The sequence below is a fragment of the Emydura macquarii genome, unplaced genomic scaffold (assembly GCF_026122565.2).
Source record: "Emydura macquarii macquarii isolate MOO-44397 ecotype Brisbane River unplaced genomic scaffold, CSIRO-AGI_Emac_v2 contig_312, whole genome shotgun sequence".
Classification (NCBI taxonomy): domain Eukaryota; kingdom Metazoa; phylum Chordata; order Testudines; family Chelidae; genus Emydura; species Emydura macquarii.
This window is the reverse complement of record NW_027130449.1, coordinates 984,542-1,008,472: the sequence shown is the minus strand read 5'-3', so window position 1 is coordinate 1,008,472 and position 23,931 is coordinate 984,542. Positions and strand designations below refer to the sequence as shown.

General features: G+C 47.7%; 1 protein-coding gene across 1 annotated transcript in view; it reads right to left on the bottom strand.

The window, feature by feature from the left end:
• The window catches only part of HEPACAM (hepatic and glial cell adhesion molecule), a 40,821-nt gene extending 17,264 nt beyond the window's left edge, over window positions 1-23,557 (bottom strand). Inside the window, exons 1-2 of the mRNA XM_067562492.1 lie at window positions 23,157-23,557; window positions 4,807-5,148 (exon numbers count right to left, since the gene is read on the bottom strand). Of these exons, the coding sequence (XP_067418593.1) occupies window positions 4,807-5,148; window positions 23,157-23,241 (427 nt within the window). The 5' untranslated portion in view covers window positions 23,242-23,557. The remainder of the gene's footprint in view (window positions 1-4,806; window positions 5,149-23,156) is intronic.
• Between the last annotated feature and the right edge of the window lie 374 nt (window positions 23,558-23,931).

The window sequence follows — 23,931 nt, the reverse complement described above, 5'->3', positions numbered from 1 at the left end:
GTTTGTACAGCCCCTAGCGCAGTGGAGCCTGGCTCCTGATTGGCACCAATGGGCACTACCACAGTGCACAGAGTAAATAACAATAGAGCTCCACAGACTGAAGTAATTTCCCAGTTTCTCATTATTAAGCACAGGTCACTTGTTCTTCTAGAAGATCAGCATGTGAATGGGGAACCTGCAAGCAACCAGAGCTGATCAAAACTCCAAATTTCCTTTCTGCAGGATTTCTGACATTTCTACATTTGTTTTCATTCCAAAGTGGACTGAAAAATATTTTAAATATTTCTTGCGAAACAGAATTTCTGCAAAATTTCAGTTGCAGAAAAATTTCATCTCGGAATTCTGAAATTTTGTTTAGAATGTTGTGTTTTGCTCATTGTTACATTATGTATCATTATATTCACATTATTTCATAACATGTCAGTGGTAGGAGAGCCTAGTGATTTGGGCCAAAGTGGCAAACTATTCCCATCATTACAACACAAACAGGAGACACTTCAGTCTCCAAAGAAAGAGAAGTTGTTTCAATCAGTGCTAAGTGGCAGCTGCCGGTGATGATTTTAAAAGTATATAAAATAAAAAGAATTGGATATTTCAACTATGATGACAGATTACAGCCGTGAGGAGTAGGAGGAATTCATATTATGCACTGCTGCTATGGAAATGGAAAAAAACCCAATAAAATAAAACTGAAAACGAAAGTTTGAAATTCCCTCAAATGAAACATTTTCAAAATGAAAACCAAATATGCCAGACTATCTGTTTTCTGTGGGTTTTTGTCAAAATTGACATATCTGACACAAAAAATGTTTTGTCAAACTAGTACTACTAGCCACACGCTTATTGAGTGTCACAGTTCAGAGCAACTGCACCTGTCTGTCCCCTCCAGGGTCCACCAAGGGCACCTACCCTCAGGCTTTCAGCTCCCCAGCCAGCACATCACTTGGGCAGAGCCCCATGTCTCTCTCCCTCCTGACCGGCATATTTCCAGGCTGCACAGTCCCCCGCCTTCCTTGTGAGTGCTTCAGCAAGTCAGACTGTCTAAGCAGGCTTGCTTTGCCTTCCCCTCAGCTACAAACAGTGTCATTGCCACAGTTATCACAGAGCTCTGGCTAAGCAATCACATTTATTTGTAAGGTGAAAGCGTTGCAGAGAAAACATATTAAAAACAGTACACGAACCTACACATGTGCTAATAAGCTTACCTGAGATCACTCCAACTCCAGCAAGGGCTCAACATGCCTGCAAACCACATCCAGGGCTTTTTCTGTGACTACAAGTTCATAACTCCTTTTTCTCAGAATCATAGAATATTAGGGTTGGAAGGGACCTCAGGAGGTCATCTAGTCCAACCCCCTGCTCAAAGCAGGACTAACCTCATGCAAAGTTTAGTCCCTCCTTTATACAGCCTGGGTTTTGATCTGGGAATAGGTCATTCATAGACAATGGATTTCTCATCAGGCTGTAGCTTCAAAAGGCTGAGGTTTTGCATAACTCGAGGAGTTACATTTGCACACACCTCTCCTGAGAGATTTCCTGGGGAACCCACTGAACAGTAAAAGTTCACCTTGTTTCAAATAGTCCTTTGACGCTCCTAACACTTCCCAGCATTTACATTGGTCAGGTCTCCTCCCTAGAAACGTCACATGCAATTGCAGAATAATACATAACATTTGCATTCTTAATACAAGGAACTCTCTGAATGCAGTAAGGTTTGTCCAGGATATTGCAGGAAATTTCCATAGCTGTCACACTAATTACAAGACTTCTCTTGGACTGGGTATAGGAAAATAAACCTTCCTAGGGGCTTCTGAGAATGATCACTCCTGAGGCCAGAGATGGCACTCAGTGTACACATTTGAAACCACCAGCCCTTCCATAGTCTGATCAGGAGCGATGCTGAAAACAATGCCGGACGTTGGGTGAGATCCTGGCCCCATTGAAGTCAATGAGAGGTTTGAGGACATCGGGGCCAGGATTTCACCCCTATGGAGGATAAGCCTTGAACTTGCTTGTGTTTGCAGTGAAGTAATGTTGTTCTGACTCCGAGTTCCCCAAAGCAGCTGTCAGCATCTTCAAGAAATAAGCGCGTGCTTTTCGGTGCTCTGGAGTTGCTAAGCCTTTTGTTGTTGGCATTTCTGAAGTAATAAAATCAGCTCGAAATCTAAGCCAATGTTGACTAACAGAGCTCCATGGCCGGCAGGAAAACAGCACATTCTTACATTGTTACCCAGAGCTGTCTGTGCATTTGTGTTTTGTCCAGGGCCGGGAACATCACTGAACAAAGAAGGAATTCTAGCAAGGGTTACTAAGGAGGCTTAGCAAATGAAAGCAATGAATAATGAAAGCACTTTGCGTTTTTAGTGTAACGGATGCTACGGCCAGGAAACTGGTCATGCCACAAAGCCAAACAGCTACCCCACATCACTGGTGACCGGGGCATCAAGGCCAGCATGGCAGTGACTGGGAACAGACTCCAGAACGAGGCACCATCCTTATCCTTATCCTTATCCTGCTGATCCACCACGTGGGAGATTTTGAAAGCGCCTTGTGACAATCTGCTCTGCCTGGTTTCGATATTTCTTTCCCACCTTCGCTGGAATGCTGGGGTCCTGTAATTGCAGCCAGCAAAGTTGCACAGATCTAAGGAGGGGGGGATATGGCTCACAGGTGGGGTTGGGGAATAACACGAGAGAACTTCATTCTTGTGAAACTCAACTGGCTCAGTAGGAAATCACAGCAGCTGCCACTGCAGCTTCACATTGCTAGGCATGTGCACACAGATTGAATTGAATAGAGAGAGTCCAGCGGAGGGCAACAAAAATGATGAGGGGGCTGGAGCACAAGATTTATGAGGAGAGGCTGAAAGAACTAGGCTTGTTCAGTCTGCAGAAGAGAAGAATGAGGGGGGATTTGATAGCAGCCTTTAACTACCTGAAAGGGGGTTCCAGGGAGGATGGAGCTAGGCTGTTCTCAGTGGTGGCAGATGACAGAACAAGGAGCAACGGTCTCAAGTTGCAGGGGGGAGGTCTAGGTTGGACATTAGGAAAAAGTTTTTCACTAGGAGGATGGTGAAGCACTGGAATGGGTTACCTGGGGAGGTGGTGGAAGCTCCATCCTTAGAGGTTTTTAAGGTGTGGCTTGACAAAGCCCTGGCTGGGATGATTAGTTGGGCTCTGAGCAGGGGGACCTCCTGAAGTCCCTTCCAACTCTAATCTTCTATGATTCTATGATTCTCTTCACTGGTCTCACTCTCCAGACACTTGTGGTCAGCTACCATTTCCCTCCTAGCCGTAATCCAGCCAGGCTAGGCAGATGTGGATGATCGTTCTCTTGCAGGTTTAGTCCATGCAAAGCTTATATCATTTGCTGTTTTCAAGCCAAGTCTCCTCTCTCTCTGTGTCTCCCCTTCTCCTCTCTGTAATGTTCTTTCTCTTTCTCCATCCCTCTGTGAAGGATTCTCTCTCTGTTCCCCTTCTCTCTTTAAAGCACTGGGCTAACCCTCTCCACAGGAGAACCCTGCAGCCTGACCCAAACACGACACAACCCACTACAAGTGTCAGGGTCTGGGTTGGGTCTGGGTCAGGCCAGGTGGGAAAACACCCGGTCCCTCTGCAGCTCGGCTCAGCTGGGCTCTCTTCCTGCTGCTTGTGGGGTTGGCGCGAGAGCGGCTGCGTGCCCCAGTCCTGCCAGCCATCAGCTTGCTGCGCCCAGTGGACTGCAGCCTGGAGTGAGTCATGGCGCCTCTCAGTCAACTGGGGCTGACAGGAGCAGGGCCTGGAGCCACTGGTGCACTGACCCTGGGCGCAAGGAGGCAAGCCGCCCTCCCGGGCAGGAGGTGGCAGTGCTAACTCGGGTCAGAGGGAAGGGTCATGCTAGGTCGGGTTGGAAAACGGCTCGACTCTCGAATCGGATGGGATGGGCTTGGGTCCAGGTCTGACCAAAAAGTTAGGCTCAAGCAGATCTCCACTGTGCAGGGCCAGCTGGGCCTGGGACCCAGGACTGCCTCTGGACAGGCAAGCAGTGGCCACAAAACTAGCAGTGAATGCACAGCGCAGAAAGACGGGAAAACTCAAAATCAGGATATTTCATCCTTCTAACCACAATGAGCTCTGGGAAAACCAGCTCTCACTGAGGCCAAGAACTCTGTAATGCTCTCAGTACTGGTAAGGAGTCAATCAGCATTTGCCATCACTTGGGGGACAGGGCGAAGAGCAATATTGATGATCAGAGGCCTGGTAAGTGTGAGTGAAAGATCTAAATGGGCCAAACTCATGCCTGGTGTAATCCCAATGAAATCAGCGATAGATTTGGCTGGGATCTGTCATGTGATGACACAGAGCTTGTCTGGAGAATCATGGAGAGTCGTGTAGCACTTTAAAGACTAACAAATTGAATATTCACGGAAAGACTATTGACTTTCAAATCGACACAGATCTCCCCACTAACTCTAACACAGCTTTTCATTGAGAAGGTCAAATTATTTCAGCACAAATTTCCTTAATAGTTAGCGAATCTGGCAAGAGAAATGCAAACTAGATGGGCTTGTGCTGTAAAATGGATACTTGGCAAGTGACCTGGTTATGAAAGTCTAAGGACTAGGAACTGCTGTGGTTCTAAGAACTTTTACTGAGATTCCTTCTGAATTTAGCATGGAACAAAATCCCCATAGCAGCACTCTGCTAGGCTACAGAGAGCTGACCTGCATCAGTCCTTTAAATAAAGAAGAGAGCAAAGGGACTCCAGGGAGGATTTTACTGAAGAAAGGAGCTGTGCTTGTTTTCTTGGGAAGTTCTTTACACTTACTGTCCACGGTGAGATTAATATTCTTCTCCCCAGTGAAGGTTTCATCTGTGATGGAGATCTCCACCTCATAGATGCCCTCGTCTGACAGCTGCAGGTGATTGATCAGCAAGGAGCCGTTCTCAAAGATTTTAATCCGGTCCTTGTAATCGGGGCGCAGGTTACCAATGATCTCGGTGCCAATGGACTGCACCACGGTGGTAGGCTTGTCTCGCTTCAGTTGCCATTTGACCACAGGTTTGTCGTTGCTGGTGCTGGTGTATCTCACCGAGAGCAGGATGGGTTTGCCAACTGTGCCATGGATGAGGAGAACTGGGCTGGTGATATTGACGCCTTCCAGTAGACCTAGAGGAAAGAGACAGCAGGACTGGTTAAGGCAAGGCTAAGACTTGTGTTACCTCTGTGGGAGTGATTGTCTGATACCTGTGTTCAGCTTCTGAAGACGCCCAAATGTTTCCAGAAGCATGATCACTATTAGCTGGCTGTTTAAGCAGTTAATGAAAGTACTGGGCCTTCTCTCCTGACCAGCTGCCCGCTGAGAGTTTATTACACATTACAAATAGCATCTACTCAGGCAAACCCACCTGCACAGGAGACAAAGGCAACCCCACTGACGTCAGTGGGGCTGTGCTGGCTGAGCGGCCTTCAAGACAAGGAGCAATACCTTTTTCCAAGCAGCCTGCTGCTGATCCTTGAAGCTCAGATTGCATGAGCCTTACCTCCTTACTGAGGTTTTAAATGGTGAGACGGCAAGACTGAGCATTTACACAACACCTTCTAGGCATTTTCCAAAGAGGAGGAAATCCCTTTCTCTCCTTTTTGCAGGATATTGAAGAGCAGAGCGGTGAAGTTCTTGACTAAGGACACTCAACAAAATCGTGAAGAACTCCTGACTCCAGGGCCCTTCTCTAGCCACTAGCCCACACTGCCTCCGGTGGATTGTGGAGAGAAAGCTGAGCCATCCAAAGTGGGACAGATTTCCCCAAGGAGCAAGTCTGAATAAATTTTTTAAATCACTGTGTTCTCGGTTAGGGCTACATAAAGTATTTTATGCTCAGAACTCAGGCCTAGACATCCAGGAACTGGCAGAGAACCTGCTGTCAGGGTCACGGATACAAAGATGGGATACACCACATGGAGGTTGCGGGGCCTACCTCAGTGGGTGTAGCTAGCAACTGGAATATTGTACACATACTAACTGAGCCACTTTCCCCATCATTCACGTTGCTCTGCCATTTCAGACATTATGAACACACACAGCAGCTCCAGAGAGACCTGGCAGAGTGCTGACAGAAGGCCTGATGGAGACCAGACCTTCATCTCACCCATCCACACTGCAGAGCTACTTTGTCACTTATAACTGAAGATCTTTTCTGATCCTACAATTTTGGTGCACTGGTGAGCAGTCACAGCCATGTTCTACCCCAGAGGTGGCTACCTCTCAATGAAGGGTCATAAAATGATTTATTATAGCTGTCGTGGTGGCAGCATCCTGTGGAGTTAAGACTGCAGAAGAGCATGCATTAAAATACAATGCAAACATTATGTACATGGCTAGATGGCCTAAGGGACTTTTGTACAGACATCACAGTGATGAGTGCAATATAAATGCCTTTCACACAAATAAAGTAGGAGCTAAAATAGAACTGGGCCCAGCCTTTTCTAGCTTAAACAAAGCAAGGAAATTAAATTAAAAAAAATGAAAAAAATTAAGATTAAACACAGTTAGGGCCCATTAGCTCAAGGAAAATGTGTTCAGTTAGGGCTGAACACGTAACCATAAGTCCTGGAATCAGGGAGGTGCCTATTGCTGTCCTCATGATAACTCACCTAGATCTGGCTAAATTATAAGCATCTAGCAAATGCTGAATGAACAGGCTTAGCAGAGCCTGGTTAGAGGCTTGCTGATAAACTCTCTGAACTGAGCATGATCCAGCCCCACAGAGCTTCCTACCTGCCAGTGGTACTGAGCAAGCCAGCCATCACTACACTGCAATCACTGGGTCAAAATCTGCACTCCAAGCATGCACACACCTCCCTCCGACTTCACTTAGAGCTGTGTGCGTGTGGAGTGATAGGGAATTTGGCCTGCACAGGCTGGAGATGGAAACCCTCTGCTAAGTCCTCCGGTCCGTCTATCTCATTATCAGTGCAGGCTCATTCCCTACAAAGTGTGAGCGAGCGTTGTGTTCGCTCTGCTGCCAGAGTCCCTCGTGAACATGCACCTGGTGGCACTAAAACATCAACAACTGCCGCATGGCGATATTTGACTTTACTGCAGAATTCCCTATACTGCAACTAGGAAACACCACCTTAAACTGATCTACTAACGATTAAAGATTCTGAAGCACTTTGAGATCTACTGATGAGAAGCACTAGATAAGAGCTAGAAATAATTATTCTTTATTATTATTGCTACTGCAGCTAAGCAGTCAATGCAGATTATCCTTTTAAATGGTGCCCACTTTGTTCAGCAAATATTTTCCTTTTTGTTTTAAAACCCTCATTTCTACTATTGGCTTACCAGATTAGACAGCCAGCCACAAACCCTCACAGCAAGTGGGACAAAATCCAGTGCAAAATGAGAACAAAGGAGCCAAACATGGTTTAGTCAATCTAGAGCAGTGAGATCGGAGCTAAAGAACACAGTTCATGCAGAAACACCTCGGCCATGGCTGATCCACTGTTACACACATTTCCCAATAACTTAGCATCTGATCCCGCTCCCACTGACAGGAGCAACAAAACTTCTATTGACTCTACTGGTACAGAATTGGGTCCTTATTCTTAGAGAGAGACACCCAAATTATAAACCTGGTAGCACACCCCTGGACTCATACAGGGCCCCACTGACTTCAGTAGGGCTCTGCGGGAACAGGGGTCTTAATGGAATAACCTACAGGATCAGGGCCTTAGATACGTAGCTCATAACCCAGTAGAATATGCAGATGAAAAGACTGGTAAATTTGCCTGCGTAGACACCAACAATTTCATAAGATTTCATCCTGAGTATTGGGAAAAATGCGGTTATCCTTGGTCACAAAGGATAAAGGCTAAGCTTCTCAACAAGTATTCTCAACAAGGAGGCAAAGATTAGGCCAATTACAACTAACATAAATGAGGAATTAAGTTAAACAATAATTTGGCCTTAGCACCATTTCTAAGTTTTCACTTACAACTAATTCTCTTCTTCACTACAGAGGCCGTGTTTGAAAGCCAAAGGAAAAGGCGGCGTCCGAAACTGCTGATGTCACACGAAGGAGACTCAACATTCCTGCCAGCGTGTGTGCTGCTGATTGTGCCCGTCCAAGTGTAGAAAGTCCCTGATGGTTTTTAAAATGTAGTCACTGATGCCGACACACACGAAGGGCTGGATCTGAGGGATGCAAACTTATTCTCAGTTGCAGTGGTAATGCGAGTGAATTTCTGAAAAGAATCGAACTTTTGGTGGGTATAATTCTTGCGCTGCTGCTCTGAAATGCACATTTAAAATACTCTCTCTGCGAATCTCACCCTCGCTTGGCATGGTTGAGGCAGGGCGGATGGGTGAGGTCGGCCTCACAGACGCTCATGGGGAAGTCCTCAGATTACTTTCCCCGCCTTTGGCAAAGCAAACCAGCGCAGGGCTTTGGCAGGCGGCACAGCCTACCTGACCTTTTGGTCCCTTGGCACCCCGGGCACAAAGTCAGCAGCGAGAAGGGATGCTCCAGTACCAAGTTAATTACCTAGGACTGTGTGCCATGGCTATTCAGCCAAACACTGAGACGGGAGAGAAGCCAGGAGAAGTCTCCCCAAGCAGAGGGCAAGGAGCCAAGAGCCAGCAAGAAAGGGGAGGTTGAGGACTGCAGTGGGCGACTGGCACAAGGAGCGCCCTTGCAATTCCAGACAGCGCTCCCCCGTGCCTGTTCTGCGTTATTCGTGGCAAGGATGCTGAACCAGCGCTGACCCGGCAGAGGGCCTGCCTGGTTACCTTGCGACAACCAGGGGCTGGTGAATAAGGGGTTAACTCCAGTTCAGGTGCTCAGGAAAAGGGCTCTAAGGGTCCGCCTGGCCTGCAATCAGAGGTGTGGCTGACTGCAGCAGTTGCAGACATACTGGAGCTCGCTTTCGCTAGCTCGCCGGACCATCAATAGCAGCCCTGGGACTGCACAGAATGGTTGTAATGAGTTGGGCTAACTGGAGTCGTCACCTGGATTCCCATCACTGGCGGGAGGCAGATCTCATGCAGGATCAAGATCTGTGCAGCTGAGAAGAAACACCAGATGGGGCCCAGCGGAAGCAGGACGTATGTGTATTAGTTACTGCCCCAAACTCCGGTCCCGTTCACACACAAAAACTTGCTGGGGTGAAATCAGTAAGTTGTGGTCTCCCACTGCGGGCATTCTGCATTTCAAGCTGACTTCAGCACCAGACCTCCTGCGTTCCGCTGTCTGGTTCTTTATGGCTCCTTTAAGAGTTGTGACATCATTGCACGAAAACCCAACTCCAGCCATCTCCACGGGAACAAGGAAATGGGACAAAGAAGCCGAGAGAAATTCCCCTTGGGGATCTTGCACTTAGAGGGTTACCAGGAAACTTCTGCCTGTGGATGTGGGTTGTTATAGGGCACTGGTCAGAGGAAAACACACGGCTGTCCCAATGAAAATCGCAGGGCCAGTCACCCCCATTAACCAGGGGCCACTCATCTGAAACCCCAAAGCACCAAATAATGCGTATCGCTCACGAGGCCTCGAGTGGGTACAGCGCAGCCAATGGATGAAGCTTGTAGGAGGCCTGCCTGCTGACCCCCAGCTACTGCCATTCCCCGACCAAGCCCCTCTCAACCCCCTGCCGCTCTGCACCCGGTTCTGAGATGACTCGGAGAGGGTGTGTTGGGTGTCCGATGCCTCTGCCCGAGGTGTGCTCCAGTGACCCTGCCTTGGCAGCATCCCTTCTACTTCTGCTCCGGCAGCTACTACACAAAACACGGGGGGCAGAGGGGGTTTGAAGCCTCATCCCCCCAGGGCCAAGTGGCACTCTGGAGGTGGGGCGCGCCCTGCTGGTGTCAGACCAGCTAGCTAGACAGAGCAGGGCTCTCTTGTGTCAGTCTCATTTTACTGATTGTATTGGAACAAAAGTTTTCTCCATCCTTCTTCAAAGGGCTTTCACCACATGTGAACTAAACCCAAAAATCCTGGCACTGGCCAGAGACAAACACTCTTGCATCAGTGGGGACGCGAGCCCAAGAGCATTAGAGTCTTTGTCAGCCTGTCCCTGAGACCTCACTAATATCAGGCAGAGAGGAGGGTTTCCATCACACACTCACTCTTGCTTATGCGAGAAAATAACTCACACTCTCCACCAATGTGTGTGTCTGTAATGACATGTCAGTAGTGAGATCAGCTCATCCCCTGGCTGCTCTGTCTGTCCCTGTCCTGGCCAGGCTAGTGCTGTTTTCTACTGCCAAAGTCTCCTCCTGGATGGACTTTCTGCCAGGACCCAGGCTGATGGAGGGCACCCTGGAGCTGGCATGGAGCCTGGGCCAGTTATTTCTCTCCAGCCACTGATTAATCGCTGCGTTGGGAATGTCAGGGGGAAATATTTCCCTGTTTCACTGATTTTCAAAACCCATTTGGGTCCATCCAGCAGCATGGACTCAAGTTAAAGCTACCACCTCCCAGAACTAGTGGGAAAACTGTTTATTATCATCTGACGAAGTGGGTTGCAGCCCACGAAAGCTTATGCCTGCAGAAATTAAATGTGTTAGTCTGTAAAGTGCTACAGGACTCTTGTTGTTATTTATTAATTCAATCCCTGATTTTATCAGCCAGTGGTGGAGTAAACCACATGCCCTCAGACACCTTGGAGCAAGAAGGTAGGCCATGGAATGAAATGAGTGCAGACTGTTTCCTACTACCCCATGTCTCTAGAAGAGCTGCAGCTCCGGCACCAGGGCAGCTGCTGAAGGGTTGTAAGACTGGGGCCCAGACTTCCAAGCTCTCTGTGTCTGCAGGTGGGGCCAGATTTTCAAAAATGCTCAGCACCCAACATGGAGACTGCCTTAAATCAAGACACTCACTTTGATGCCTAACTGGGAGCTGAGTTCTCTTCAACTTCTGGCCCCAGGAGCCTACCCTATGCACCTGCAGGAATTTGAACTTTGTCTTTTTTGCAATGAATTGGTCCCAGAGGAAATCTGGAAATACTGAAGCACGGGGCAAAAGTCTGCTCCCGGTCACACCGATGTGAAGCTGAAGGGACACTCTAAAATCCATTTCGGTTTAATGGAAAGCAGCGGTTGGTCCCATGTCGTCCAGAAAGAAAAATAATCGAAACCAGTTACACTTATTTGAATGGGATGGAACCAGATAAGAGCCATGTGGCATCCATCTCTCACAGCGCGCACAGACGTTCTCACATTTTAACTACTCCTCTAGCCGAGGCTGAAATGAGGAGCCTTCCTCTTACTACAGGGTATTAAACGCCCAATCCGATGAGGTCAAGGGCGGGTAACTCCCTTTTCGCTGCTGCAGTGGGGTACAGAAACCACACACAGCAATAACATGTGAATATAATACCCAGGGGACAATCTGCTGCTGGGAACAGCTGTCTCTGGCCCGTAAGTATTCAGAGTGGAGCAGGGTGGGAATGCTGCTTTTAGAAACCTGTTGTCAGAGAGTGGGGCAGAAGGATCTCTTTATCTTAGGGTAGTATTTTAATGTTATAAGGCCAGAAGGGACAACTGTGATCATTTAGTCTGCCCTCCTTTATAACACAGGCCAGACAACTTCCCTGAATTAGCTACTGTTTGAACTACACATCTCTGAATGCCTTCCATGTAAAAATCAGTATCAGTAAATACCGGCTCACCAGTCCAGAAGGAAAGAAAGGTCTATATAGGAAAGGCAGAGAGATGCATCAGCAATGGCTTTCGTGCAGCTGACGGGAAGCATGCCCGAGCAATGCTGGACAATCTGTTCCCAGCTCAGGCTCTTTCTCTTGCCGTTACAGAAAGGGGCACTCCTTGTGTCAGGTGTCATGGCAACAACGTCCTGGAACTGCTATAGAGACAGGAGAGCCCAGGGAGTGAGCGAGGGAAGCTGGCGAGAGAGAGGGTCTGAAGAGTGAGAACAGAGAAACCATTGCAAGCTGGGGGGTGCGCGCAGAACAGAGACGTTGGCAGACGTGTGTGGAGGGGAGGGATGAAGAGCAGAAACGTAAAGCGGCGAAGAAGCAAGTCAGTGAGTGATCCTGTGAGCTCGATAAAGTGATGGAGAATTGAAGGGCCAGTAAGGGGCAGGAGGGCGCTGGAAGAGGTCATTTTCTATCCTTGATTTCTATAATTAAGGCCTGCACAGGGCAGGATCCTGGTAGTTGGCAGTGCTGGCAGGTTAGTGCCCCATAGACAAGGGAGGAATTTTGGGGCCTGCGATGACTCCAATATTTCTGGACTTTGGAGCAAGCTAAGGCCTGAATTGTCCTCTCTGGTTTTTGCATCACTGCTTCTCCTCCGGCTGTTCCTCCGGAGTCTCTCTCACGGTGCGTCCTCCTGTCTTCAGCTTCCTGCGCAGGCACTGCAAAACTCTGCCTTTGGCCCCCTCCCCGTCTCATTTCACACTTTCTCCTCAGCGTGTACGGCTGCAGCTGCCTTCTCTGCACTCATGGCTCAATCTGACCTCTCTGCTGCCTTCATCTCCCTCCATCCCGAGCAGCAGCTAATGATGGAATGCCATGTTTGAACCCAAAAACTGAAAGGAACGGGCGATGATCTGTCTGCAAGGTAAAATGTCTATCATGCAGGTAAGGAGACAAGGTGGGTGAGGAAATATCTTTTCTTGGACCAACTTCTGCTGGTGAAAGACAAGCTTTGAGAAACACAGAGCTCTTATTCAGGTCTGGGAAAGGTCCTAAGCGTGTCACAGCAGACACTCGTAACCTGAAAAAGAGCTCTGTGAAGACTGAAAGCGCGTCTTGCTCACCAACAGAAATTGGTCCAATAAAAGATATTACTCACCCGCCTCGTCTCTCCAATATGCTGTGGTTGACACAGCCACCACAACACGGCCTACCATGCAGATCGGTGTGGAACTTCCAAATTCCAAAGATAATGCTGAGTGTGTCTTGCTCTAGTTCTTCTCAGGAGTAGTGAGTATTCGTGATGCAAAGGCAATTGATTTCTCCAGGCCATTAGGATAAACAAGGGAAAGAACTACACCCATTCCACATAGTGAAGCATCACAAGCCAACTGGAATGGTACTGAAGCATCAAAATGCCTAAGGACTTTAGCTGACGTCAACGGTTTCTTTGCTTCCTTACATGCACATGCACACTCTTTAGTCCACTGACATTTTTTCTTTGCTTCGAACAGTTCATGTAAAGGTGCCACTACTATTGTCAGATAGGTAGAAATTTACCATAGTTGTTAAGCAGCTCTAAGGATGAGCATAATTGTGACCCGTTCTCTGGTGATGGCGCTTGAAGAACTCTTTCTCTGATGATTTCCTTAAGCCCATGGCATCAATTACATGCCCAAGGTATTCAAACTGAAAAACTATGTCTCAAGGTAGTTGTGATGCTGGCAGGCCAGATGCTCTTGCCCAGCCTGCAGGCTTTAGCTAAGAACTGACAGCCTCGTAGATGGGGACCAGATCAGATCACTTATATGTTAGTTTGGCGCAAAATAAGTATTAGTCTTATAAGAATGTATTTAGTGTTTGGACTCTATGAAATCCTTGTAAGCTACTGCATGCATTCATCTCTCTTGTCATGTCTGTATTCCGCGCTATAAGAAAATATGTAGGTTTTGCTTTATAAGGGAATATGTTTGCCCTGAACTTGTGAGCTCACACACAGGAATCATCCCCTCGCCCGTCCAGAAGGCCTATCAAAACCAGATGGGCCATCGAGAATCATTACAATACAAAGGACTGGTTTATGGCCCTATTGCACCTGGGAAATGCTGCTTGGAAGCTGAATGAAGGAAATAAGACAAAGCCACAGGAAAATTTTCCATCGTTTATGGCTGTTTGAACCTGGATCTGCCCCGAAAGACACTTTGAACTGACAGATCACTACAACTCTGTCATTCTTAGGATTTAGATGGTAACTGATTTGTGCATATATTTTTGCCTGCTTTAACCTGTGCATAACTCTCTTATTCCTTCTGTTTTGTAGTTAATAAACCATTAGATATTTTACTACAGGATTGGCTACAGGTGTGGTCTTTGATGTAGAATCTAGAGAACCAATCGATCTGGGGTAAGTGACTGGTCTCTTGGGATGGGAAGCATCCTGAATGTGGTGTAAGTGACCATTATCACTAAGTCCAGTTTGTCTGGGTGGCAGGATAGACTGGAGAGTCTAAGGCAGTGGTCCCCAAACTTTTTACATCATGCCTCCCTTTACCCCTGTCCATGCCTCCCCCTCCCGCCCAGCTGCGGCTGAGAGTGAGGTGCATTTGGGGGCTGAGGCTGGGAGTGGGGTGGGGGCTAGGGTTGGCCGCAGTGGACAGCGGGATGGGGGGCCAGGTGCTGGAGGCCCACGGCCTGGCCAGGCACTGGGGACCGAGGCTAGTGCCTCAATCATGGGCCAAAACCGTGGCCGGTAGCTTGGGCTATGATGTGTTGGGCGGGGGGGGGGGGGGGAGCCAGGACATGCCCCACAGTTTGGGAACCTCTGGTCTAGGGGGACTGTCTGTGACACCATGGTAAGACTGGTACAGTGATCCAGGAGTTCACATTTGCCACTGGGTTGGTGAAATCTAATGATAGAACAACCCCTCCCCCAGTCTGGGGGTTTCTGCCCTGCTCACAAACTTTGACCAAGGAGCAGGATTTGAGCATCCCCATACCTCAGATACCACAGAGACGGCCGCAGCACACCTGGCTCAGCTGAAGCTCCTGGAAGGCCAGAAACAACGTGAGCCTCAGATACTGATAGTAGAACTCGGAGGAAAGAAACTGCTGAAATTGAGAAGGAAGCTCACCGAAGGCATAGAACAACTGGCAGCTGAGGAGAGAATTCCCGCCCTGCAGCTCAAAACTCTAGAGCAGCAAAAGCCGCGGCCTCAGACTGTGAGTACAACAGCAGAGAGTGGGAGAAAGCCTGCCCAATTTATCAAGAGACTGCTTGCATGGAGGAGTTCCTGTCCACCTTCGAGAGACTGGGTGGGATCTATATAATATTCCAGAGGATAAATGGATGCCCATCCTCTTAACCAGGCTGACTGGCAAAGCCAGACGCGTTTCTAATGAGAAGGAGGAGTTGGATGTCAAGGTGTATACGAAATGTAAAGGTTTACGATTATCTCTGAGTTCTATTGATTGAAGTCTAGAAATCTTGAAATGTTTGACAATGGTACTCAAGTGGAATAAGATTTGCAATGATATGAACAAATGGGCAGCAGGGGTAGGGGCTGAAGGTAGCTATGAAAAACTAAGGAGCCGGGAGCCCTAGCTATGCCTAGGAGATTGCAACTGGCTCTAAATGGCCTCCTTGTTGGTCAGAGCAGCAAAAATGCCCAGGCCTGCTAGAGATAACCCTGCACGTGAGTTGTCATGCCAACACACCACGCAGGCTGTGGAGGACACGTACTCCACTGCCAGCAGTGCCAAGTCTATGTGTGACTAGAGATCACTGCCTTGGCTATGGCTGCATTACCCAACCTCTTCACAGACACTGCGCTGAAGGCCTGCGTAGTCAGGGGCGCTCCTGAAGGCAGCGGGCCTGAGCAGAAATCCTAGGCAAAAGAAAATGCCGCCGGAGTAGCCAGTGTCTGTTTGATGAAGTCCTTTCAGCTCCGGGGGTGGGATGTTGTTCTAAGCTGTCTGATAGGAATAAGTTTCCTGCCCTATAGAGACAGAGGGCCAAGTCAATCTCTGACGTCACTCCTCGGTGTGCGCATGCGAGTGGGGCATGCAGCTGGGTTCAATACTTGATTTACAGCCGGGGGATAAGGGGACTGCTGCTCCGCTTGCCTGACCCCTGCGAGTTGAGTTGGTGCAGAGGCAGAGCTACTATTTGCATTCAGTGCTCTGGAGTCTGGAAAAGAGAGCTGTGTAAACGTTGCCTGGATAAAGGACAGGGCGCGTTTCTTCAGCCGGGATGTGGTGGGGGAAGAAATATTCCATATCTGACGGGCCGCCTCCAACAGGGCATCGGCCTGCAGCCGGGATGCTGTAATCCAGCAGCAAACAAAACCCGTATTGAAATGCAGCAGAGGGAAATGAATCATCGGGGTGACAATTAAGTGGTAGACTAGGAGCTGGATGCAGGAGCCTAAGAAAAGGCTTAAACAAGTCCAAAAGTCATAAGACCTATTAGTATGCAAACCGTGTCCTCCTTTCCCTGCTCCATGCACCAGCAGAGAAAGCTATTCCTGCTAACAAGTGCGCTAAAGACAAGCTCCGATGACAAATTGCTGAGTCATACATGCCCTTTCCTGGCAGAAGGGTGTGCAGGACAGGAGTAGAAAGGGTAAGAACTAGCAGCACCCACGCCCTGACTAGACTGTCCACATTGCTGACCGTCACTGCCAGGGCAAGTGCAATCTGCCCAGCCCCCTCCTGCCCTTTGTCAACCATGCTCTGAAGTGTCCCTAGCCTCTGTTGCCAGAAGCTGGAAATGGGTGCTGGGATGGATCACTTGATGGTTACCTCTTCTGTTCATTCCCTCTGAAGCACCTGGCATTGGCCACTGTTGGAAGACAGGAGACTGGGCTAGATGGACCATTGGTCTGACCCAATACGGCCGTTCTTATGTTCTAAATCTCCCCCTAAACTCCCTGCAAGCTTAGCTGGGCACTTGGCCGGCTCTCTCTGCTCTGCCTGATCCTTTCTCACTTGTGCTGGCCCTGCCCGGCTAAGGCTCTATCTCCCTAGGGCAGGGAACCTGGGCCAGATCTGCAGTTAATCCTAAAAGGGATGCCTACTGGGATTTTACTAAGCACCTAACAGCTTCTGTGCCTAACTCCTATTGAAAGTCAACGAGAGTTAGGCACCTACCTCCCTTTGGCACATTTGTAAATCGCAGTAAGCACCTAAATACCTTTGGAAATCTGGTGCAAGACACCCCTGCACAGCTGTTCATTCCATCAGGCAGGGAGGGGAATTGAACGGGCCTCCCACATCCCACATGAGGCGGGCTCCTCCTCCAGGGGTGGTGCGTGGAGCGAGGCTGGCGCCCAACCCATTCACACTAGAAATGCCCTGGGCACTAACGCTGCTGGACTTCGGATGAGGGTTCCCAGCAGTGGCAGAGATAGGTGCCTCCCTGCATTCCAGATGTAGGTGCCAATCTCAAGGAGAGAGGTGGGGCTTAGCACACATACATGTCAAGTACAGACATGCTGGCCCCCTTCGGGTATATCTCCTACACGGCTCTCTACGTGCCCAGGCTATACTGCTATATTCAGACACAGCTTGCTTTTCTCTGCCGTGTGTAGCTATGCAGCCACCAGTGGTATGCAGCGCAGATGTAGCCTAAAAGGCCCTTATCTCTCCCCATTCATTGTAAACACACCAGGGTGCCTAACCCAGGCTTTGTGGATTGCATTGTTGTTCCTGGGATTTTCTAGGGGCCTAAAAGTGAGGCATAATGCTTAGCAGTGCAAAGCTAAGTCCCTTTGTGGATCTGGGTGGCAGAGTCTAGGAGAAAGAGTGACAAGCCAGCCAGGGGCTGAGACAGAGAGTGCATGCAGGGTGAGAGCGTGTGAAGTTGTATGTAGCTGTGTGAATATCAGAAGATTCCACAGTTCAGTTCAAACAAGCATCCCAAAGTCCAGATACTTATTCGGAGCTCTCTGGGTCTGCAAGTGTCTGGGAATCTTATGGGTTCCTGTGAAATTTCCTGAGTTGGACATATGGTATGTCTACAACAAATGTTTCAAAATCATGAGACAGGTCTGCAAAATCATGAGATTGATTTTTGGTTTCTTTATTTGCCTTCAGGTTTTTGAACCTTTGGGGTGCACTCAGGTCACATTTTCAAGCTTTTCTCTGCATCCAAGAGAGCTAGAAACTTCCTTTTTCAATGAAAGCTGAGAGTCTCACATACTCCTATGACTCCAGGAGCTGGAGCTTTAAGAAACAACACCAAATATCATTAGACTCACAGGAAAGTGGCAAGAGCTGGCAATGCTAATTCCTTCTATCTCCAGCCCAAACCAGTGACTGCGAGGTCTGAAAGTTGGAGACTGACTCAGATGGTGATGTCCAATCCAGACCTGAGCTTCCCAAAGAACAGCCGCGTGTTAATGAAAATGGGTGTGCAGGAGGGGGGTTAGCTTCTCCCAGATACAGGAGAGATTTGGGGTTGGGCTGTGTTCTGGTCCTTCCAGGTCCTAAAATCTGTCTGCAAGAGAGAAGGGAGAGATGAAAGCCGCTGGCTCTACCTGGGCCTCAAGAGCTCGTGTTACGAATAGGACATCCCCCTGCAAGAAGCAGTGCATGCAGCCAAAGCTGAGGAGATCCTACCGCTGCAAGGAAGTGAAGGCAGGATCTGTGTGCGGCGCGGCTGATGGTAAAGAATGAACATGTTTTTCTGCTTTGCCCAAGCATGATAAAGCATGAATCAAACTGTCTGGGCTCCCACAGCGAACAGCGCTTTGACAGCGAGGCCAGACAGCTGGGGATGTTAGCAGTGTGTGCGCTCCATGACAGCCCTCGCGCACTGTCTGTGTCTGAGGGTCGCTGGGTGGGTGTGTCGCAGTGCTGGCTACAAGTCTCAGGCCATTGTGTCTGACCGTCTGTGTGCACTGCCACATCTCCCTGACCCAGGCCGGCTCCAGGGATGCAGCCACAGGGGCAGGGCCGAGATCTGCACTGAACCATACACTTCATGGTCTGAATGAGGAGCTGGCTGTCGAAAGCAGAGAGGCCTGTGGGGCTCATGGAACAAGAACGCTTTGAACGTATTTCCTGCTTGCAAAATGGGATGTGGGTCGTCTGAGACTCATATGGTCGGAGCAGGCTAGAAACACTGGACACCGGCGATTTAAATAGGACCCCTCAAGGACTAAAGGCTGAAGGAATCTCAGGGTGGAGTTTCCCTGAGCGGGAACTTTGGGATGTTACGTTAGCTAGCGCCTTTGCTCCGTAGCACTGGGGCAGGTGACCGTCAAACATGACCGTGGTCAACAGCAAACACCAGCATGTCAGCAACTGGTGCATGGACCCAATGCTGGGTGGTGGGAGCAGAAGGGAGGGAAAGGCCGTGGGCAGATGGTGGTGGGGACAGGAAGGGACTGGGGTGACTGTGGGTAGGGGCTCAACCTGTGTGAGGTGGGCCGAGGAGGCATTGCTTACCGGCTGGGCTGGCTGGCATGGGTGCTCCTGCTCTCAGTCTCTGTGAGCGGCACTCGCAGAGAGCGAGATCTGGGAGCTGTGCATGGCACAGAGTGGGACGCTGGGAGGGCAGGGTGGTCACTAAAGTAATAACAAAGGGGAATGATAAGAAGGATGGGGAAGATACAAGCACAAAATCGGGATGCAGAGAACAAAATGAATCAAGGAGCCAAAGGACACGAAGAGAAGAAAGTCTGGAATTGCCTGTACACCAATGTTAGGAGCCTGGGCAACAAACAAGGGGATTTGAATGAGCATCGGTCAGTCTAGATGTTTAATGAAGCCAGTGGGCAGGGCCCAAGCATAATTTTTTGGGACTCAGTACAACCTTGTAACACGGGCCCCCTCCCACACACATCCACAATCCCTCATCCCATACATATAATCTCATGAGCCATGAAACATTTTTTCCTCATGGTAATGGGGGGTTGCAGCCTGGTCTGGGCCCCCCAGGGCCTCCAGGCACCAGTAAAGTGTATCCTTTCCTCCCCTCACCCCCATGTGAGGGCCCTGCTGGTGGGATGATTTGCACAATTGGCATGTTAAAATTGACGGTTATAACCTATTTAGGAAGGGCTCAGTGGACAAAAGGGGAGGGGGAGTGGCGCTCTATGGCAAAAGTGGCATTACTGCTTTGCAAGTCACTGATACCTCAAAAGAAAATGGTCTTGAATGTTTATGGATCACTGACCTAACAGGTGAAGCACAAACTGGTGTCTGCTACAGACTACGGAATCATGTTAGGAGACAGGATGACTGCTTCTTTACACACCTGTCTCCAAGATATAGGAAAAAAGCTGTGAGATCAGGAGGGACTTCAATATGAGTGACTTATGGTGGAGGTCTGATACTGCCAGTCCTAAAACATCCTTGGATTTTCTAAATATTAGATGACAATTTCCTAACTCAAAAAGTGTTGAATCCAACCTGGGGGAATTCTTTATTAGACCCTGTCCCCACAGATAAAGAGGAGCTTATCACAGAACTAACAATTAATGATATCTTAGGTACAAGTGTTTGTGACTTGATCCTATTTATAATGTGCAAACAAAATAAAGACCAGACCAGTAATATATATACTCGGTGTTTTAGAATGTAGAAAACAATTAAGAGCCAAATCAGTTGGAAGGAAGAATTTAATCAGAACAATGTAAATGATAATTGGAAATTGTCTAAGAACATCTTACTAGATGCCCAAAAAGCCACAATACCACAACTGAGGAATAGGCCGTATTGGTTAAAAAAATGACCTGGTTTAGAGGGGAAGACAAGGCAGCTATAATAATAAATACATAAATAAAATAATAATAATAATAATAATAATATTTAACAAATGAAAAATAGGGGAAGTTCATAGTAATTAATAAAATCAGAAATAATGAACTGTACAAAATTGATAAGACAAGCAAAGGGACACAAGGAGAAATCTACAACGAGCAGAGATAAGGACAATAAAGAAGGAGTTTTTATGTATATTAGGAACTAAAAAAATCCTAACAATGGCACTGGTCCATTACCAGATAGAACTGGTAGAATTATCAATAACAATGGAGAAAGGGAAGAAGTGTTCAATAAATGTTTATGATCTGTAGTTGGGGGGAAAAAAAACAGATAATGTAGCCATATTATATGATGATGATAGCACACTGTCCATTCCACTCATATCTCATGGAAATGTAACAGCAGCTATAAAAGTTACATATTTTTAAATCAGCACGTCCAGATAACTTGCATCTAAGAGTTTGAAAATAGCTGGCTGAGGAGTTGGCTGAACCATTAAAATTGCTTTTCAGTAAGTCTTGGAACACTGGAGAATGTCAGAAGACTAGAATAATGCTTATTTTGTATCCCTATTTAAAAAGGGTAAATGGGATGACTCGAATAATTATAGGGCTGTCAGTAGGTACTTATAGAATATAATAAAGTCATCCCTTAACCTTCTCTTTGTTAAGCTAAATAGATTGAGCTCGAGTCAATCACTGTAAGGCAGGTTTTTGAATCCTTTAATCATTCTCATGGGTCTTCTCTGAACCGTCTTCAATTTACCAACATCCATCTTGAATTGTGGACAGCAGTACTAGTCACAGTATTCCAGCAGCAACACCAGTGCCAAATACAAAGATAAAATAACCTCTCTACTCATAGAAAGACAAGGTGGGTGAGGTAATATCTGTTACTGGACCAACTTCTGTTGGTGAAAGAGACTACTCCTACTCAAGATTCCCATTTAGGATTTCATTGTCCTTTTTGGCCACAACATCACATTGGGAGCTCATGTTCAGCTGATTATCCACCACAACCTCCAAATCTTTTTCAGAGTCACTGCTTCCCAGGGTAAAATCCCCCATCCTGTAAGTAGGGCCTATGTTCTTTGTTCCTAGATGTATACATTTACATTTAGCTATATTAAAACACAGATTGTTTTCTTGAGCCTTGTTTACCAAGCAATCCAGATGGCTCTGTCTCAGTGACCTATCCTCTTCATTATTTACCACTCCCCAAATTTGTGTGTCAACTGCAGACTTTATCAGTGATGATTTTATGTTTTATTCCACACATCATTGATAAAAATGCTAAATAGTGTAGGGCCAGGAGACGATCCCTGCGGGACCTGACTGGAAACACACCCGCTCGACAAAGATGATGATAATCCAGTGGCAGTGCTTTAGGCAAAGAGCTGCCGGCAATATAATATGACCTGTCACTGCTGCACCACATTGGACACCTTTCTGCCTATGCTCTTTCAGATGTAACCAGTTTCTGTGGGGTTGGGACAGGCCGAGAACCTGGCTCCTCCATGGAAAGAGCAGGTCTGTTTAACAGCCCTAGCGTTTGCCTCAAGTTCCCTGTGGGACCTGCACATCTCCATGCTGGAGGATTTCAGCTTGATCTGACCTGATCAGTCAGCATTACTGTGGAGTGTTGGTTTTTAGAGCTATCTGAACATATAAGCCACAAAAAAACAGCACAGACCATTGTACAGGAAACATCTTCATTCAGCTCTGAGCAGCTGAAAGGACTGGGACAAACTGTTCCAAATGCGCTCACTGCACAAACCACAGTAGCTGAGTAGGACAATGAGGTACTCACAACTAACCAGCTACAGGGCAAAGTCTGCAACTGGAGGGAGTGGATTAGCGCCAGCGCCGCATGCTACCTAGAGGGATATTTTCAAAGGTAAATTCAAGGAGAAACCAAAAAGCAACCTCTATCAGGAAAGCCCAGACGCCGGAGAGCATCTGCATGTGTGGACTGTCACAAAACAGTGACATGAGAGACAGTTCTTCCCTAAAGCAGCTGATTAGATCAAACTGTATCACAGGTCCTGTTCAATTCCACATCTCTTGAGAGCTGGGAAGTCAGTACAAACATGGATGATTTTGTGCAGGAGCCAGGTTTTTAAATAAACTACTTTTACAGTATTTCTACAGTGATATCAGGAACCAGTTACTTTCCAGATGTTAAACAGTCTCTTTCACATTCTTAGGGCTTGAGTAAAAAAATATGGCCAGCATTTGTGGCACTAATTACGTAACATTTTTGTTAGACTTTTCCAGCACCTCCAGACCTTAGATTTGCATTAAACACAGAGGAATTATGGGTCTCAATCTATTTCAGTTGTCTTTCCAAAAGAGGATGTTAGATTAACTCACAACCTCAAACTGTTCTGATTCTACAACTCATTCAAACAGCATAAACACTCAACAGGCGCAGTTCATAGTGCGCCTGATTTCAGAGGCACAGATCAATAATCCTTTCCATTAGACACCGCTCATTAATTCTTTCTCATCCATTGAAATGCAGCTGAAACAATCCTTGCCCACAGCCAGAGGCCCGCTATGTGAGGGGAAAGAAAAGGTATTCAATGCTGGTGCGTGAATGAATATCCCCTGCTCGTGTAGGAGCTAAGCAGGCTCAGGAAAAGAATTCAGCTCCAAAGCCTCACCTCACCCCTTTCCTCCTGCCTCATAACGCCATCTGTACAACCCTCCTCCCCTTCCCAGATTCTTTAAAGAGGTTCATTTTCCTACCTGTGTGGAATAGAAGAAGGCACGCTAAGTGCACGAAACCTGGAGCACGAGGAACTCTGGACAAGGCTTCCCTTTCTCTCTTCATTTTGGGTTTAGTTTTAGGTCCCTCTCGCAGACAATTAACATGATTTGTCCACTCCGGGCACGTCCCTCAGTACCGCTTGGAGTTGTTCTGCCACCACTCAGCCCTGCCAACTCCTCTTTGAATAGACAGAGCTCTGTGTGTTGTTGAGTTTTTCTTTTCTTTTGGTCAGACCTGACATTTTCTGGTTTCATGAACTCTACATCCACAGTTACAGGGGTTTAGCTGCCAGGATGGAGAAATAATTAACAATATTCCCAAATCTTCAAACACAAAGTAACAGCAAAGGCCTGACTTAAACTGCTGAAAACAAGGAGTTTCTGAATTCCAGCTGTCAGTGCCGTTAGCTCACCCCTCGGGAGTGCGGCGCACACACACTGCAAGTACAGTTCTCCCTGAAACGCACCAGCAGGGCAATTACGCAGGGCATTTGCATTTCCTGGCCTCTCAGGCTCAAGCCAGATCCTTAGCATTGTTTTAAAGGAGTTATGTTCTTCGCTAGCTCTTTGGATCACAAATAACTCGGCTCTGATGTCTCAGATGGTCAGCTCTCTTGAGGTTCATTAAACCAGATGTTTTTTATAGGAAGTGGCCTGAGGCGACGGGGGTGGCCGCTGCTCCCTAGAGGAACACCCCCACTAAACAGGGTTTAGATACCCCCTTAATGGGTATGTTCCCTTCCTGATGCAGTTT